Source organism: Centroberyx gerrardi, chromosome 1 (assembly GCF_048128805.1).
Source record: "Centroberyx gerrardi isolate f3 chromosome 1, fCenGer3.hap1.cur.20231027, whole genome shotgun sequence".
In the NCBI taxonomy this organism is placed as follows: Eukaryota; Metazoa; Chordata; class Actinopteri; order Beryciformes; family Berycidae; genus Centroberyx; species Centroberyx gerrardi.
This window is the reverse complement of record NC_135997.1, coordinates 15,507,406-15,527,110: the sequence shown is the minus strand read 5'-3', so window position 1 is coordinate 15,527,110 and position 19,705 is coordinate 15,507,406. Positions and strand designations below refer to the sequence as shown.

At 39.5% G+C, this 19,705-nt stretch overlaps 1 protein-coding gene across 2 annotated transcripts in view; it reads left to right on the top strand.

Annotated features, from left to right (window-relative positions):
* Positions 1–10,516, top strand: part of mical2a (microtubule associated monooxygenase, calponin and LIM domain containing 2a) — a 40,730-nt gene extending 30,214 nt beyond the window's left edge. Inside the window, exons 14-20 of one of the 2 annotated variants that reach the window (XM_071910018.2) lie at positions 310–413; positions 594–662; positions 757–891; positions 3,250–3,357; positions 7,329–7,506; positions 7,619–7,695; positions 8,029–10,516. In XM_071910018.2, coding sequence (XP_071766119.1) covers positions 310–413; positions 594–662; positions 757–891; positions 3,250–3,357; positions 7,329–7,506; positions 7,619–7,695; positions 8,029–8,451 — 1,094 coding nt within the window. In that variant the 3' untranslated portion in view covers positions 8,452–10,516. The remainder of the gene's footprint in view (positions 1–309; positions 414–593; positions 663–756; positions 892–3,249; positions 3,358–7,328; positions 7,507–7,618; positions 7,696–8,028) is intronic. The other variant, XM_071910020.2, reaches the window with a different exon arrangement.
* The last annotated feature ends 9,189 nt before the right edge of the window (positions 10,517–19,705 follow it).

The following is a 19,705-nucleotide window of genomic DNA, read 5'->3' as shown; positions in this document are numbered from 1 at the left end:
TCTATAGCACGGCCAGACACTTCATTCACAGCAGTGCTATTTATTACTTACCTATATGTTGTATTATTGAGCCGTAGACATCCATCTACATTCCTCTGGCCTGCAGCTGAGTGCTTCCAGTAATGCTTTATTTATTGGTGGAACATTTCTCTTGGAAAAAAAAATCTGGCCTCCTTTTGTGTGTTTTTGTGTGAGTCATATCATATTAGTGTAAAAGGACATACAGTATGCAGTGACATTATTTGTCATTTATGGCTGGGTGCTGCGGAAAATATCAAAACTTTAATGGAGTCACATGTCACACTGCAGGTTCCAGAGGAGCCGATGAAAACAATGAAGATTATCCATCAAAGGAAGTCAGAAGTATTAATAACGTGCTCAATCTGACGCTGCCAAGGAAACGGGTGCCAAAGGTAATTCCACTTTTCAAGTTAAAGTCTGATGTAATTAAACACCACAATTTGAGAGTCTGTCTGCCTTCCAGTATCATTATTTACAGGTCATGTAGGATTTATTATACATACATACAGCATGAACTTCTCTGCTTGGGACTGTGAGATATTCAATCTTGTTTCCTTGTGCTGAACTTCCAGGATGAAAAGAAGCTAGACGGTACAGACCCCATTTACAAAAGGAGGCGAAAATTCAGTTATTTGGAGGAGGTTTGTTAAGCTTTCTTTCAATTTCAAAATGACCCATTGTATGGAACTGCTTGACCTTATTAGGATCTCCCTGTTTCTCTGTCTCTGCATACAGGCCACCAATCTCTCCAGTCATGGCTCCTCCATGGTGCGAGAGGAGCGGGAGCCGAAGGAGAACAAGGTGCGCTCCATGGCTACTCAGCTGCTGGCCAAGTTTGAAAGCAACCCCACCTGCACCGTCCGGAAACAGGTAGACAAACAAATTACAGAACAAATACTTATATGTACGCCTTTCCTGACCTTGAGAATAGGACCGTGTCTTCCTTTTTTCCAGGATGTTTAAAATATTCTTAGATGTGAGTCAGCTCTCTTTCCGTGGTCTGCAGTTTTTTATCTAAGGGTTCTTTTGGTCAGTGCCAGGATGTCCGCTCTTGTCTGTTATTTCTCGCATGTCATCTTTTCTGCCTTTTCTTCTTTCATGCCTTCCTTTTAACTCTTTTCCCGACCTTTCTCTGGGACTGACAAAATTCAGTCCTTCTCTGAGAGGTCGTCCCCGCTACACACCTCTGACCTGAGTGAGGCTCCGTGCGTCAAACTCAGGCCGCCGGTCCCACCTAAACCTCCCTTCAACACACAGGTAGACTGGAGCAGCCACAGGGAACAGCAGAAAACACACACATATACAGACAGTAGCAAAAGGGTTGGGACAGTCTTTGAAATGGGTTGTCTTTGAAAAAAATGAATAAGACCTAAAAGACTTTCAGCAATTGAGTCCGCTGTCTTTGCTTAAAACATGTTAGGCAGTTCCCCCAATGAGTATTAATATTGGGAGAAATCAAGCAATGTTGAGTTAATTTTGTCCTAATACTGTCCCAATGCACACACATTTGCAGGCATGCATACACCACACGCACAAATACATAGACACACCTCACACAAATATGCACATGTAAATGCACACACAGTTTAGTTGTGTGCACACACACTCTCTGGACACAAAAGGGTATTATTCCCCTAGAGGGCTCTTTGAATATTTAAATGATGCAAGAGCCTCTATGTGGACTAAAAATAAACTCAAGCGTAGGAAACAGAGCTTTACTTTACAACACATCTCCACTGTTCTCCGTGGCCTATTTGGTTGCTTGATGGTGAGCTTTACCACAGTTCACGTGTGCAATATTTTTCCACCTTCAGTCTGCAACCTGTGTCAGAAACGCAGCAGAACACATAGTCCGCCTGCCACCTAAGCCACTGCCCAAACCCCAGCCCCAGTCCCAGCGACCCTCCAGCCCAAAGCCTTCTCTTAGGAAAGTCAGACACGCAGATCAGACACGCGCTCAGACGCAGCCCCAGCCTCGGCCCGAGAGCGCAGACTCCCCCGGTTATTCTCCCTCCTGCCACTCAGCAGTCCTAGCCATGTCAAGAATGCTCCAGCGCCTCAGGGAGGTGGACGAACAAATCTCTGAGGTGAACACTATCTCCTCCTTCAATCTCTGTCTTTTAACTGTTTTTCTCTCTGTTTGTTTTGTCTTCCCTCCTTTAAACCCTTGTGATTCTTGCAATGTTCTGGTCCCCAAAAAAGGCCCCAAAGTGAATGCTGATTATATATTATGCCCTGATTATATATTCAGGCTTGTGTAATGTGTAGTCAGATGGTGAAGTCAGCCCCTAATTATCCAGCCTGACCATAATGGCAAGAGCAGGCCTACAGACCTGGCACCCGCTAAGACAGACGCAGGCAGATTACTGGCCAGTCCAAGCCCTCGTGGAACAGTTCTGCCAGGGTGAAGTTTCCTGACTCCCAAACTGCAGGCAGAGGCTTAGGTCTGCAAATAAGCTGTTTTGATTATTCAGAGTAGCCGATGGGCTGCTTTGGGTTAGACCAACACTGCAGAAATGATCATCTGAACAAGTCATTAACGAGTCTAAAAAGTTCTTTGTTGAAAAAAGTGAGAAAATTAAAAAGTTTCCAATGCAGTTTCACCTCTACTGAGAATTTCTTGAAACACAATATCTTGAAATAAGGGAGATCAAGATCAAGAGTATCAACATGATGACTCACTTGACTCACTTGACTCAAGAAACTCTAATTAATTTAATTTGCATTGGAAGCAAGTGAAATTATCTCACCCCAATGGCAGATTTCCTCACTTGTTTGAAGAAAAAATAAGACTTTAAGACTCAATAGTCGACTAAATGACTTATTATGGTGGATATTGTTTTGCAGTGAATCAGCGTACTTCAGTAGAGGACTCCTACTGTCTCTACTCTCTCTGCCAGGTCTCACTCTACTGTTCCAAGAGCGTAGTATGAGCAGTCGCATCAACTCGGGTGTGAAATGAATGTAATAAAGCTGCCTTCGTACTTAACAGCAAGGTCATTGTTCTCCTCCGCACAATACATGCTTAGCTGTCAAAGCCTGCTCCTTATTGGGAAAGCAGAACAGAAGGGTCTTTCATCTTTTTACAGCGCAGTCCTTATTTAGCGGTTATTAGTCTGCCTAATTACGTCTACAGTCAGACCTGCTCGTGTGTTGGTGGGAGAATGTGTCTCACTGTACGGAGGGGGCGAGACTGATGCCTCTTCTTTTGTTCCTGTCATCCCGCAGAAGAAAGCTCAGACACAACACGCTAGAGAGTTTCACAAAAAGAGTATAAAGGAGAAAGCTGTTCACCTTAGTGGGTTGTTCTCAGGGGAAAACGCCTCTGTACCCAAGGTGACTATCTCCAGCTTGATCTCCAACCCCCACCCCCTCCTGCACCACCTGTCCCTCACAGTGTGTTTATTTGCATGAGAGAGCAGATTGTGTTTGGCATGACAGCTGTTGCATCTAGTTATTTTTTGCTGCATGTCACCCTAGATAATTCACCACTCCATTATCCCTAGAAGCATAATATTTTCTCATAATACTTCCATGACTTTTTATCCAAAGCCAAGACTTATGTTTACTGTAAGGCTTTGTTTTCTGTAGCTTGCTGTAGCCGATCAGATTCAGGATAGACAACATTTCTAGTATACGTTTTAATCACCGTCATATAATGCCTAGTGTGTGTGTGTGTGTGTGATATCTTTCAACACAATATTGCGAATCCTTTGCTCTGGCAAACTTATACTCAGGCAACTCGTTTGTCCTTGTTACATTCTGATCTGTGAGAGACAGACTGTGGAACAGAGCTTGGACTGGGAGAAATGATCTCAGCTCTCTTTGAAGGTACATAATATACTGTAAGATTTATTTTAAAACAGCACCCCATGCAGGCTCAAAGATGAATGACGAATCTAAATCAAAAAGACAGAAACTGCCTCCACCCCCTTCACAGAGCGAAACAAATGCAATCAATTCGCAAACGGTGAAACACTGATTGTCAAGAGTAGCATATTTATGATAGAACCTGCAGAGGTTATTCATGTTTATATGGTATGACTTCTATAATAATGTTACTAGAAACATGGTGTACTGTAAAGTGCAACACAGCTAAAAGGGAAATGGTAATGGCTGGGGATCAGTGTGGGTTACACTCTATAGATATCTATAGCTATAGATTATTATCATCAAGGTTAATAATTTTGCTATGGCACATCAAAACAGACTAAGTTGACCAATTGTTGATGATGATCATAAACAGAGCTGATGACCAGTACAGTTATCTCTCCCCTACATGCTGTGTTAGGTCACTCTGCTTTACTCTCTATACTAATACTTGACTTAGCTGTTTTTATCTAATCTCCCATGTAATTGTCTCTACCCTGATGTCTCTACCCTGTTCTGGATGCTCATGGTATTTTCAATGTGGCTCTACTCTGGGCAGACCCTTCCCTCTGATCCCATCCTCCCTCCTCCCTGTCCTAACATCACTGGCTTACACCTCCAACCTGACATAAACTCCACCTCCATCTCACCTCCTCAAATCTTTTCATCATCCATACGGTCATTCTGTCTTCACCCACAGGTAAAACAAAATAATTTCTCCCTGTTCTGTCTGTCCATTTGTATGTATGGCATATGTACCCTGCATGCATTTCCCATCTGTGTTAGTGTTATTTAGTATTTATGTATAATTTCTGGGCTGTACTGATATTCCTCTCTTTAATCACTCCCTGACTTTAACCTGACTTTCTCGCTTTCTTGTTGCTTCTCTTTCCACATGGAACTCAAAAGACGAGTACACTGAAGGTCCTTGATATGCAGCTTAACAAAAAGCAAATACAAACAGAGCATCTGAATCATTCCTATGTGGTGAGTGGCCCGCTGTCTCCTGTACTTCCAAACTTGGGCCATTTATCATCACAACTTTTCTATATACTGTATGCAGAACCTGTCTCTAATAGACCAAAACTATGGCCTGAAAATGACTACATGCATTTATTCAGTAAATGTATTTCTACATCCAAACTTTATTTTCCAGTAACTGCTTTAATTAAGTTAATAAGGTCATAAAAATATTTCTATTTTACTCAACATGTGTATCCCAAAGACAGCACACAGTAATGCTCCAGATAAAGAGAGAGACCATTTTTAAAAACTTCAAACAATCATCTTAGCCGCAGCTTTACATTTTCCTCACGTAGCCTCTTAATCATAATGGGCAGATATAGACAAAAAGACCTCGCTTGGCATGTGAGCTTTGCTTTCAACTGCTGCTGCCGCCCCTTGTGCTTTTAGTTAGCAGCGTTCCTCACAGAGGAGAAGTGTGTATTTTTGTGGTGGCACTTTTGTGGGTTCCTCTGCCCCTCCCACCCCAGACGATCTGCTCCAACTCAGCGGCCAGATGTTCAAACAGGACCTCGTCTTAGTTTAATGTAAAGGAACTTCACTCTCTCTACTAGGAGCTGCTCTAATCAGAGCTCCAAGTAGGAAAATCATGTGGATGTAATTGTCAGAACAATTGATCACGGCTCATTACACGCCATGTTCTTGATTTTTGGATTAAATATAGTTGTTGAAGAAGAATTAGGGATCTATTTACACTATGATGTATACAATGTTCCCTTCTCACTCTCCTCTGTGTCTGTTTATGTATCCTTACAATTCTCTCTTTGCTTGTTTTCACCTCTTTTCTATCATTTTCTGACATGCCTCTCTTTCCTGTCTTCTCCTCTGCACTGAATGCAAGCGGTCAGTTGGGAAGTTGTCTGTGGCTGTAAACACTGAGGCAGAGACACCGGTCACCCTCTCTGAAAACACAGACCACAGACACAGAGCCTCCCACCGCTCGCCCCCACCGTCACCTTGCTTGTCACCTTGCTTGTCACCCCAAATGTCACCACCGACATCTCTGGTAAGCAGGTCTGTCTGAACAAGGAGACGTTCAGGATGTGACGGTGTGAAAGAAAAGCCTTTATCTGGGTGGAGAACTTAAAGAATCAGGCCTATGTGGGCTAGATTTCTTCATCCTGCACCCAACTTCTCACATCATTTCTCTTACTGCACCGACTCATACCCACCACTGTTCCTGCTGCGCATGCCCACACCTCCAAGAGTAACTAATTGAGCAATGGCAGAAAATAATCTAACAGGCCAATTTCATTTTCTGAATTCATGCAAAATGCTTCACGTGAAGCTGCAAGGCAATCACCATGACAGCCTCAGTCTTGTCTAAATTTATTATTATTCTTATTGTTTAAATGTGGAACTTGCCTATGGATAGGCATAGACATGTGCCCTAAATGGCTGTGTGTGGTGAAGCCACAAAGCTACACACACAGAAACGGCCCTTACTCCGTCATTTCTAAACAGCTGGAATGTTGATCAAGCTTAAAAATATTCAGTTTTCAATTCTAATCAATGATGTTATTCAATCATCCTCAGTACTTTGGTAACCTTGCATAAATGAGAGGTATAGGCATAAAACTATGTCATTACACTGTAAGAGTCTTTACACCAACAGTATACAGATAACAGCTGCAACACAGCACTTCATAACAGCTACATGGCAGAATATGAACAGTGATTCAACACTTTAGTCATATTTCATGAGGTAAATGTCAGGTTATCAGGTGAAAATGTTTCAGTTAAAATCCTGGCAATTACTGTTTCTTATTGTAAAAAAGCATGCATGGGGTTTGTTGATGAAAGCCTCTACAAGTCATTAAGTTGTTAGTGACATATTGTGTTATATTCACCTTTCTCCAAGAAATGTCACCTATCTTTCAAAGCATCTATGATCCTTTACCTTTGTGTTGTTTAACTTGTTTTTTTGCTGACACACTAATAAGGAGTACAAAGCCCTTGATGTGCTAAAAGCACCAACATTTAATAATATCATGTTCAGGTGTAGTTGACTCATAACATCATTTCATTTTGGTGCATTTTCACATTAAGAGCACTCCTCTCTTATAATCGAGCGGATAAACCCTGGGAGAAGGATAGAGGACATTATGTGTTGAGAAATGGAAGTGACGCTCTCTTTGACAGTGCTTCATAATGACAATAGGATGAGCAATTTGCAAGCAAGAGTTTTATTTTCACATTTTCACCCAAAGAGCTGACACAGTGTTTTTAAACCAGGTTTAAAAACATTGTGAAAGAGTCTGAAAGAATCTTTCTCCCTGCTGGAAGGTTAGGGTTTGTGTATGTCAGGCTCAATTATGATGAGATGGAGAAATGTAACTCCATAACTATCATCATTTCACTGTGCTGATCATCATCTCTATTAACCAACACTCTGCCTGCGTTGTGTTTCCCAGGGATCTGTGCGCAGGACGTTCCCCCAGTCAGGCGACAAGTGTCACTCATGTGAGAGGCGTGTTTATATGGTGGAGAGGGTCTGTGCCGAGGGCCTGTATTTCCACAGGGAGTGTTTTCGCTGTGACACCTGCAGCTCGGCCCTGCGCCAGGGAGCACACGCCTTTGACTCTGAACAGGGTACGTGTCATCAAATGTCAGCAGAGAACACAACAGAGATTGAACAGAGGTTATTCAGTATTCAGTTGTCTTTTCTGAAGTACCTTGTATGACAATTGATGTAATCTTACAGGTAAATTATACTGCAAACTTCATTTCGCTCAACGCCAAAATGGGACAAACCAACGGAGGAATTTCTCTGTGCACTCAGTAAGTGCCTTGCGCATCTGATAATTCATTTGTGTGTTCAATTTTATCTTATTCTAGCAATATTTACTATAAAGATATATGTATATTTGCACCTCCAAAAACTGTCTTGTACAAGTGCGTCAGATGAAGGTTAACAGTTCTTAGTAGAAAGAATCCCGCACACTGTTCTTGCAACTTATCACCATTTAATACTTTACTGACATTTCAGTCTTACTAGACCTTCTTCAAACGGTGATAAGTTGCAAGGACAGTGTGCAGGATTCTTTCTACTAAGAACAGCACTATTTACAATGAAATTTATTCCGTCCCTCTCTGTCTTGCCCTCTCTGTCAGAGTCGTTCTGGATCTGCGGTCCAGGACAGATCTGCCACCCAGGCCGCTAACGGAGACGGCCCTCATCCCAGCAGCGCCGCCGGCCTGCAGAGCCCGTCAGCAGCAGCAGCAGCAGGTACCTTCAGCTCCTTCCTAAGGAAGCGCCTGAGCTGGCCCCTGAGTGTGACTCGCGCTGTGTGTAGCTCCCCCTGGCTCCTGGCCCGCTGTGTGCGTAGGACAGCGCAGGCCCTCGCTCTCCACCTGAGGGACAACGCCCAGGACTATGCATTCCTGTATGAGCTACTGAGCATGAGCCTGCCCCTGCTGCTTGTGTTACAGGAGGTGCTGCTGCAGATGTACACAGAGGCTGTGCCTGCCGGGTCGAGCTCTCTACAGCCTCTACTGCTGTGGCTGGAGGAGCATATTGGCCACAGGCTCATGTAGAGGCTCAGCAGCCCCCTGTCTGTCAGTCCGTAGCCCCTGAACATTATTCCCAGGGCTGTTGGGTCTGTGGCCTGGTGTGTTCTTTGTGTCATACTATGGTGGGTTACTTTGTGACTGTGCACAAGCACCTTTTTAATGTTTACTTACTTATTACAGTGATACTGTATGTACATTTAGCTCTCAGTGTGTTAAATGTACTTCTGCATCAGCCAAAGAACAGACACTGTAGCAACGTTTTGCAATTTATTACAGGATTAGTGTTGGGGAAATTCTTCAAATACTGAAGCTGCATCAAATAGTTTTGCAGTGGGTTTGTTGAGGAAGCTGTATTTCTGATTTCGAACTGTTGAACAACTATTGCATTGAAATAGGTTAAAAATAGATCACATACAATTAAAATACATTTCAAGAGTAAAACGGGCCAATATCAGTGCAATCCAGACTGCATTGAGACTGCTGAAATATCCAATCATCATTGCTGTAGAATTGAATCTTTTATATACTGGCTTGGAAAATGGAGCCAGCAATTAAGTCTCTTAACTCAGGTTATGACTGATTTCTTTCATCATTTAAAGTGATATGTGAGACTAACTTGAAGCACTTTATCTTTGGGAACTGCCTGAGCTCATGCCTGGTGGATGTGGTGGCAAAGTGTTGCGTTAGATAGGCCTGATCGCATGCTGAGGCTCACTCCAGTCTCCAGGTTTTGGTTTGGGCTCATGGATATGTGCTCCTTTCATCTGTTTTTTATGTGTGTTTTACACCCATGTGTTAACTGTTCTGACATTATCTTTATTATTCTCTGACCACACTAAATGTTGACTGTTATTTACTGTTTTTACTACTATGCATTTTTAATTGTTAAATCAAATTCCCAGAGTATCTCTAGTGTGGGATTTGGGTTTTGTTCTCAGTATTTTGTACTACATTGCTGCCATCTACTGTTGACTATCAGAAAAAGCATGAAGGCAAAACTAAATAAAATCTCCCCCCTTTTCATCTCCCCTCGTACAACATGTCATTTAGTTTGAAATAACTGATTTAGGAAATATTGTCCGGTTTACTTTAGACAACAGAAGCTGGGTAGTGTGCTGTGATGCGTTTGTATCTGAATGTGCTTGCTACTCATTGCCACAGTTTTAAAGCATGGTGTTGAAGTGCAAGATCAACTGCAAACCTCTTTGACTGGAAGCCATCCAGTTGCTTCTTATTCAGATACACTATCTGATCATGCTACTGAAGCACTTTAGAGTTGTGGAGTATTTTGTTTATCCCTAAGAATATTTCTCGTACAACAAGAGTGAAAATGCCACTTGCAAAACTTTACACGTTGGAATAAATCAAGGCAATCAGTTTACAACATGACATACTGAGTATGCAATATGATATCTGTGTTTTGTAACCAGCTCTAATATAGCATGTTGGATTACTTAATCTGATGGATGTTGTTGACTCAGTTTTTCTCAATAGGAGCTTGCCTTCTGGTTTACAGTACAGTTGGAAGACCTCAACGTTATCAATATCCACAATGGACTATTTCCGTACAGATGAGCTGAACCTGTATAAAATACTGTATATGTTACTGTATACACACACCTGTGTAACAAGAAAACAGTCATGCAAACTGTAACTGGCATGTACAACATCAAAATCTCTTTTATTTTATGGATGTCAGCTTTTCATTTTGAGAAACATTCACTACTTTTTTTGTGCCTTTAGTTATTTTTTATTCATGTCTTTCTTTTATGTTCTCTGTGTTTTAGATCATTTTCTCTCTGTCATCTCTTTCCCCCCATTCAGCTGAAGCCTTTTATGAAGTTTGTGTTGCTGAGCCAACTGGATGGTTAGGAGAAATGACATATTGAAGGTGATCACCTGCATGGTCACGAGGTCTTGTGGACATAAATGTGTGGCTGCAGATACTGACTTTTAATTCCTGTAACTGACCCATATGTGTCTGCTTTTACATAAGCTTTACATTACTAATGACTGAGGTCTGCCAAAACAAGACTGCAAAACAAACTGACTGTACTGTTATGTAATTAAAGATACGTCTTTGAAGTAACACTGAGTTTCAGCATGACTAATGATTTGCCTCAATGCTTGTTATTGATCCTCCACTAGAGGTGTTTCTGGGATTTGAACCAGCGCTGGCTGGTTGGGTAGGAGCAGAAACCAAGGAGGGGTCACATCAAGTTTTTTAGCCCAATATTCTTTGCATTCATGTGAAAGGTTTCTGCTTTATGGGATCAGAATTGTGGTTGAAAGATTGGGTCAACAAACCCAAATTAGAAAATCAGACCTCAAAGTTTCAAATCTCAAAATCTGTAATGAATATTAGTTAGGTTGACTGACAAGTGCTGTAACTACTTCACTAATATTTTGTAATTTATTTGTCCAAAAACATCTTCAGGCACTTTGACACTTAATGATAATGGATGACCTCCCATTATCACACTCCTTTGCATAGGCAGGTAATTCTAGTCAATTTTTTGGAAACTTTCCGTGCTAATTTTTAATTTCAGGAATTTAGGGGAGTTGCAGTAATCTAAAATGAATAATGATTTACATAGATTTAAAAATCATGCATATTGAATAAAATATATTTCTCCAGGACTGTCCAAACTCTCATTTCCAGATAAGGAAAATCACAACAATATCTCATCAAGATTTGTCCTCATAAGAGGAAAATAAGAACACCAGCCAACAAATTTACTTACAAAGTAATCTCATCAATCTTTTCTTGATCTAGGATGGAGCACAACTAGGCCCGTCTGAGAAATTATAATTATCCAAAATGTCTGGCATTTATTTTGAAAGAAAGAAAATAAAGTTGATGGACTGCTCTAAAAGATTTTCCTTTTGACTATTTTTATCCTTAATAGCTTGATTTATCTAATACTAAGTCACAGTGAAATATGGCTATAATGACATTCAACATAAATTCTGAAAAGTTCTCATATTTTCCAGTGTTTCCATATTTTTACCCCGCTTTCAACTTGATTATTTCATGTCTAAAGCCTTTTATTAAGGTTAACTGTGCCTTCTGTATGTTCGTGCATTCTTGCCTCACTCTGAAGACATGGGTGTCCAAGTCCATGGTGAACTAAAGTAAAATATTCAAACCCATATGGCATCAGCTGCCTGGAAACCCATTTTGTAAGTAATTTAAATCTAAAATCCCAAAGAATTTCAAGATCAGCTACTTGTGAAAAGTTCTCCAAATCAAATCTGTCCACAATTATGTTTTGTGAGCTCATCTAGAATACAAAAAGAGCTATTCCTTATAAAGAGTGATGAAAAAAATAGTTCAACAAGAGAGAGGGATCTTTAGACTCAAATCATCACTTCAGTTCATCACACAGGGTTATAAAAGTTAAATATTGTAGAGGGCAGTATTACTCTATGTTCCCCAAAGAACAGCAGCTACATGTTTAAAGTGACATAAAGGTGTCTTTTATCTAAAGGTTCCCCTTTTCCAAAAATCAATTTTTCTTTTTTTTTTTTTTTCCATCCAGAAGCTGCAACCCAAGAGAGATTTCTCTTAACCCACTCCAGACTGGGAATTAATACCACTAAGAATATTGAGGATTATTCAAGAGTATTATTGTATAAAATTGTTCATAATCCATGGTGACTTTTGAAAGTGCGTTATGGGTGTTTCATTTTTTTGAGTAATTCCTGTGTTGGTTTTTGTTTTGCTGTGTTGCTTTTTTGTTGCTTTTGTGTTGCTTTTTTAAACCAATAAATGTAAATAGCACAGAATTTGAATTAATAAGGCCTAGGCCTTACTGACAGATTGCTTTAATTTCCCATTTACATTACTCTTGAGAACTTTCATTTGTTGTGCAACTCCTGCTTCAGGCATCTGTTTCATTATTAATTCAGAAAATTAGAAGGCTTCATTGTGGCTTCTTTGCAAGTAATCCTAAAATGACTCTATGAGTGTATTTATGTAATTATCCTTTGCATTATGGGTTCAAAGAATAGTGTCTAGTATTGAATTTACAGCATTATGTTAGAGGATTACATGTAGTCCAGCTGAGAAGATGGAGAGTTATTTTGAGATTTTGCCAAGAGATTTGTAAATTGTTGTTTTGGCTCGTGTCCTGACATCTCAGACCACATGACAGATGTGTTTTTTCCCAGGTAGTTTACTCCTTGTAATCTCTGCAGCGCTGCTCTGCTGCCATGTGATTCAGCATTTCTGTTCTTGTGCTAGTTTTGATTTGTATGGGGTCTGGGAGATGCTGAATGGTTCTGTGTAACTATGAGTAGAGAAAGAGACGGCAAGCTTTTCCCTCTGCTGCTCGCCTTCACTCCTGAGAAAATCCAAATTCATTTCCCACTGTCAAATACAAGACAATTTCTCATGAACAGTTAACTGCATGAGCTTTACCCCAACAGTTGTTTCTGGATAGACAAGGTTATAAACTAAGTCCACTGCAATAGAATATTGTAAAAACTCACTTAAGGCTGCAAATAATTATTCAATAAAGGTTGTTTGTATAAAAAAATTGGAATCTGTCTGTTTAATTCAACGTTCTCTGTAATGTTCTCTTTTTAAAAGAAACAAATCCCATAGATAAGTCAAACCTTTCCTTTCCTTTGAGCTTGGAACAAACCAATGAGACGAACATGATGACTCTACCTCTCCATTCACAAAAAAACCCCGAAAAAAAAACAAAAAACTCAACACCATGACTCAACCGTATCTCAAGTGAGTTCAAGAGATCTTCAAACCTTTCCAAAGTTTAGATATTGAAGAACATATCAGTACAAAATAAATGTCTAAATTTTTTGTGAGAGGGAAACTCTAACATCACATCAAGGAAGGATATAAAACCACAGAGGAAAAGAAAAGCAAAACAGAAGTAGTGAAGGAAGGAAAATAAAAAAAGAAATATATATATAAACCAAGAAGGAAAAAAAAAAAAAAAGAAAAAAAAAAAAAAATGACACTTAAGTAGATGGTAAAAATATATATACAGTATATAAATACAACTGCAAGAAAATTAATTATAATTCTGCAGGTAATAGTGCCCGATATAATAATGGTTCTAAATGGAACCATTACAGTACCATGAAGATTCCATGTTCATTATGGGACCATCAGAGTATCATGAATAAGCACAGGACCGCTGAAGCACCACCTACATCTACACTGCCTGTCAAAAGTTTGGGGACACTTTACCTTTTTTAAATTTTCAAAGTACTATATGATTTTCTCTGTTATATTTCAATGAAGTAAGGGGGGGGAAATGCCTACAATGCTTTTGTTATAAAATAGCTACTGTATTTACTACATCTGGGAACATCTGTGTGAGCAGCGGTTACAGCTGCTATAAGGAGGTTTTTTGGATGAACATATGGTTTAACTGTTTTAGTGTTATCATCAAAAAATATTTGCATGTATGATTTTTTTTTTCTCAAACTAAACCTAGTTAGTCTTTAACAGGGTTAAGTTATTGCAAACCAGCAAAGAAAACCTGCTTTTTTATTAAACATTTTCAAAATCTATGTGTCCCCAAACTTTTGACGGGCAGTGTATATGGAACAACTGGGGGCTTTATGAAACCACTAATGATTCTGAAAGCAGCAGTGAGGAACGATTTCAGGGTTGGACCATTGCAGAATACTGTATATTGGCCTCTCTATCTGTCCTTTGTTGAACAGGTCTCATACCTGGTTAATAAACTACATCCGTGGAATTTCTCTGCCTCCTCTGAAGTCTGTCTTAAGAGGAAAATGTACTCCTATATTGTGTTGGAAATTGCCCAGGAATGCACTTAGAGCTTGGAAGGCTATGCCTCCATTGACTTAAAAGTTGTTCTTTACAAATTGTTCAGTACAAAATTGCTTTTTGAATTAAGTGTTGTTGAAGAAATGTTCTGGAGTCAGAAGTTCATCTTACTTGAATATATATTTATTGAAAGGAGGGTCTTGCAAGAGGAAGAGATGCGCACAGCAGGAGGCGACGTACACTTCTTCAAAGAGAAAGAGATTGAACCAGTCCTTTATGTGTCTTCCAAGGACGTACAGAATGTGCTGACATTACAGTTTTTCACAATTGCTTACACACTAAAACTGGACCTTCGGATACAATCACTGAAACCTGAAACTCATGTATCAAATCCCTAAACCAAGTGTGCAAAACTACAAGCACATTTTCTGCTTTTCACTCAGTTTGCAATTCTCTATCACACACAGTAATGTGTAGTTTTCTCTCATTATCTACCTTAGGCACAACATTCAAAAACTAAAATCACATGTGTTCATTTGGAAGCACTGCCATCCCAAATGCTTAAATTCATTTACCAATTGGCAACATCCACTCATCACACATATAAACACTAATATCTGAATTGTTCACTCAGAAATCAGAGCTTTAGCACTATAGAAAAGGCCACAGGTGAGCTCTCTTGTTTTTGAGAACAATGGAAACCAATGTTGCAGTGAGAGCTAGAGGAAGAGGAGTGACAGTAAGAGGAGGAAGAGGAGGAAGAGGACAAAGAAGAGCAAGGAGAACAGTTATCTCAGATGAGATCCAGGTCACTTTGGTTCACCATGTGGTCAACATGGACTGAGCATGAGGGAGGCTGGGCAGAGTCCAGTCCAACCTGAGCTGCTGCTTCCATCATCCAGACATTCAGACATGAGAACAGGCAAGTACTGTTCTTTATACTGTAGTATTCTGTAGTAGTAGTAGTAGTAGTAGTAGTAGTAGTAGTAGTCCTACACATCAGTAGGCCTGTGCTACTCAGTGATGGTTGGCCAGTGTTACAGTAATGTGTCATTTCATATTGAAAAATAGAAATATTCTTGTACCCTAGCCAATCACATCATGTTTTTAGATCTTCTGCAGAACTAAGAGACGACAAGTCTTGGCTTGCGATGTAGATGAGGTGCTGTCCGACCCAAACAGTAGGCAGGATGCAGCCTCATTTTTTTTTTAATCCTTTTTCAATTTTTATTTATTTATTTTTCTTTTTTACAGAAAAGCCTTTTTTCCTGTTTTTATCCTACTGCATTGTGATTTGTATGTAGAACACTTCACATATCCAACACATTCAAGTGTTGAAATGAAGTATTTGTGATTGAAATAAAGTATTTGTGTGTTACTATATTACTGTATACTGTAACAATCGCTTACAACAGGCTACTGTGCATAAGTCTAACTCTGAAAATGCAAAAGGCATAAGCCTACTGATGAAATATTCATAATAATGTTTTCCGTTAAGCACATCAGTGTTTAGTTGGTTGTTAGAAAGATGTATTCATTTGATGGTTGTGTGTGTCATTTTACTGCAAAATAGCATTTTGAAAATAGATAAAATGGTTTTGAATGCAGTGCTTCATTTTGATTTGTGGAGTTTTGCATTTTGTGTTAGTGGTTTTGTGTTTTGTGTTTAGAGTTTTGAGAAAATGAGCCCTAGTTTCAGAAAATGTGTGTAAGCAATTGTGAAAAACTGTAATACATATGTTGAATTTTCTTCCACAAGTGTTATTCAGTAAACTATCCTGCCTCAGGGTGTAAACTAAAAAGGTCCTTGACTTTATAATGCCAGTTCACATTCAGCAGGAACTTCTTTTTTGGCTTTGCTTTGAGAGTAAATACTGAGGTAATGCAGCCGGTTAATGACAATTTTACCTTGGAAACTTGTAAAGCAAGCCCTTCACCACAGGCATGTCTCCACTAAGGCTTTTACAGAAAAACAGGGTTGAGTCCTGTGATTTGTGATATTTTGTATTTTGGACCAAGGCAGAGATAAGATCACTTCCCTCTCTCCCTTTAGGTGTCCTCCTGTCAGCTGAGGTTAAACTCCATATTGACACACACACATCTTTACTCCTTTTCAACCTCACAAAGATTTGATATCCAAGCCAAACGTAAAAAATGAAGCATGTAATTCATGCTAAACTGCGACCAGCTTGGCGCATGGGGAAGCCGTGTAAAAATTATGATATAAATTGACTCACTCTGGAGTAGAACTCAGGATCTTTGATGTGGTGAACATATGCTTTATCAACCAAGCTAAACTCAAGGTGATGGATCATTAAGGCTCATAGAGTCTTTATAGCTGTGTCCTGCATCGGTACATGCGTAGTAAAGTTTGTTGACATTTTTGGGACCAACAGAGTGACTTATACTAGCTGCTGGTGGCAGCTAAAAAAACGAAATACTCCACCATCATCTGCTATAGAGATGATGGAGAGATGCAGACATTAAATGGAATACAGGCTCAAATTCACCTAAAGCAACACAGTGGACAAGGTGTACCTGTACTGAAAAACCCATGAGTCATTCACAGCAGGTTCAACCTCAGTTTTACCTGAGGGGAGGCAGAGATGCAGTGTGTGGCCCTGAAGCTACAATATAGACAACTTGGCAAATAGTTTCTTTACAGAGAAAGTACCGAGTGAGGTTTCTGTAAATGATGGTTTCAATAAGATAAATTATAAGTGATATGTGCTGTTCTGGAGGTTCATTGATGTAGAAAGTTCCTTTAATTAATGTGCATTTTAATATTTGAGAGGCACCCTTGAAAACGCCTTTAAATAGTCAAGACTGACAATTTGGAATTGAGAAATGTTAACCTTTGTACATCTACCTCTCTTTAACTTTCAAGCCCATGGTAAATGTGAGCTCTTAACATATAGTTTTCAATGTGTGCACAATCTTATATTTTGTTAATTATTAGGAAAGTGATTATAGGTGCTTTGGAGGGAGAAAGAGTAAAAGATGTCTGCTGGATCTGTAGGTGCCTTAACCTTTCAAAAGGTGTTAGTTATTCAGCGTCTTCAGCAATCAGTTACAAATTGTGACTGAATAGGAATATTCACTCAATTATCTATTAGATTTGACCTCCCTGACATATAATTTCCTTCTTCAATACTTTTTTAATGTATTTTGTGCTGTTACCTTGTAGAGTACGAGGAGGTTGGAGAACTGAAAAAGGCTGCCCTCTCTTTACCTCTGAATGCAGCAGTGTTTGGAATGTAGACCATAGTTAACAGAAATGCTAAGGCTTCTTGCCAAGTTTGAATTTAATATTTATTTTAAGGAAATTCTTGAAATAAGTTCATCTGCATTGGAAATAAGTAAAATTATCTCACCCCATTGAACTTTTTTTTCAGTTGATTTAGGAAAAATAAGATTTTAAGTCTCAATACTTGACTAAACAACTGTTAAGACTGATTTTTTTTTTTTCAGCTAACAAACAAATAAAAGCCTGGAAATGTTCTTTCATATTTAAGCTGCGCTGTCTACGTGCCTGGATGCAAGCAGAGGTGCCAGATGCCAAACCCACAGGTCATCTGTCCAATTACTCTCTAGGTATACACAACTCAATTGTAGGCCAAGCGAAGCCATTTGGACCCCAGCACACACCCCTTGTTATGCAATTGAAAAGAGCAGAGATCTCATTTAAAAGCATTTATCCAGTTCAAACTGCAAATATAATATGTTTTGCATTCAATTATCTGCATGCAAGAAGCCTTGTGTTTAATGATAGTGGTGAGCGCTTGGCTTACCTGTGACTAGAAATGATGAACTAGCCATATCAACTCTTAACCTGCCTTATCAGATCTGTCCTGGTTTCTGTCTCTTTGCTTATGTCCATTGTCAGAGAGAATGCACGACTCAGCGGCAGCTTACACTGCAAAAGAAAAACAAGTCATTGACTTCATATGAGTCATAGACTCATATTTAGCCTTCAGACCTTATTTTTCTTAAAACATGAGAAAAATTCTGCCAGTGAGGTGAGATAACTCCACTTGTTTCCAATGCAGTTTCACTTGTTTCAGGAGTTTTCTAGAAATGAGTGTCAGTATCTTGAAAGAAGTCAGAATAAGGCTGCACTGCTATCAAGAAAATTACACTTGATTCTACAAAATTCTTGAAACAAGTTGCCTTGCACTAGAAACAAGTGAAATTATGTAACCACATTGGCAGATTTTTCCACTTATTTTAAGAAAATTACGATTTTATGACTGAATAATAGACTAAATTACTTTTTAAGATAAAGATTTTTTGTAGTGTAGGCAACTAAACTATTATCACTCTGATAGTTTTCCAAAAATTAAAAAAAATAAATAAATAAAAATCTCTGCTCTCACTACTAATGTGTTTCCCTCAGGAGACAAATAGTTACCCTAGTGCACATACATTACGGACATTGTACTGTGTCACACACTCAGCATTCCACCTGCCAAGACCTTAGGAAGCTCCTACATGGCAGCGTGGTGAGCTAAGAGGAAAACATGGATCAATAAAGAACAAGGGGAAGACAGAGCCGGAAAATGCGGCTTTGATTGGTGAACAACAAGACAAGAGGGTAAAAATGGCTTAGTGATTGTGTGTGTGTGGAATGGGGAGGGGGAGGAGGGCATTCTAGATTCCCAGATTCTAGGGTTCTAGAACAGAAGAGATTTCCCCTTGTAACACATTACGCTGCGTTCCTTTGAGCTTTCTTCATGGAGAGATGCAGAAACACTGACTACACATTCATACTGCACATAATAAATATAGCCCACACCTCCCTTATCTTTCAGTTGTTTCCCCGCTCCCACCCACAGTCTCCGCTCAAAACAGACACCCATTTTGAAGTGTCTAATATTTACAAGTCTAGCCAGTTAACAGAATTCGGAGAGAAATTATGTATTGAAAATAACTGTAATCATAGTGAATGCTGTTACTTGTTGTATCCCTGCAAATGACACAAGCTTGAAAATGTCAGTAAACAGTTACAGGTAGGACAGAACAATAACACAGCTGGCATTATTCCAGCTCGAATAAACCCCCAATGTGTGCTGCATTAGTCTGCTCTGAAGTTATTTGTGTTTTGTTCACACATTCGTCAATGCACAATGTGTCAGAAGCTTACAGGAGGGAGAAATAATATTCATGTGATTACTTGCCTGTGCTTTGAAGGAGACAATGTGCTCCGTGGCACCTGCCAGCTGTCATTTAATCCACTTTGTTGCACACCTGATTGTCATCTGATCACGACTTACAAGGACAGCTGTATGGATATCAGGCTGATTTTAGTTGCAACATGATGGGCACATCTCTCCTAAATATTTTTAGCCAATTTTGAGAGCTAATTTAAGCACATCTTAACCTAATATTAAGTATTTTATTATATTTGTCAAGTAATATTTTTTCGTGTGTCCAAATTCCAATTGTATGGCAGTGCAGCAAATGTGGAGGCACACCAGCCCAGAGTATTGCTCCTTCCTGCACAATAGAATC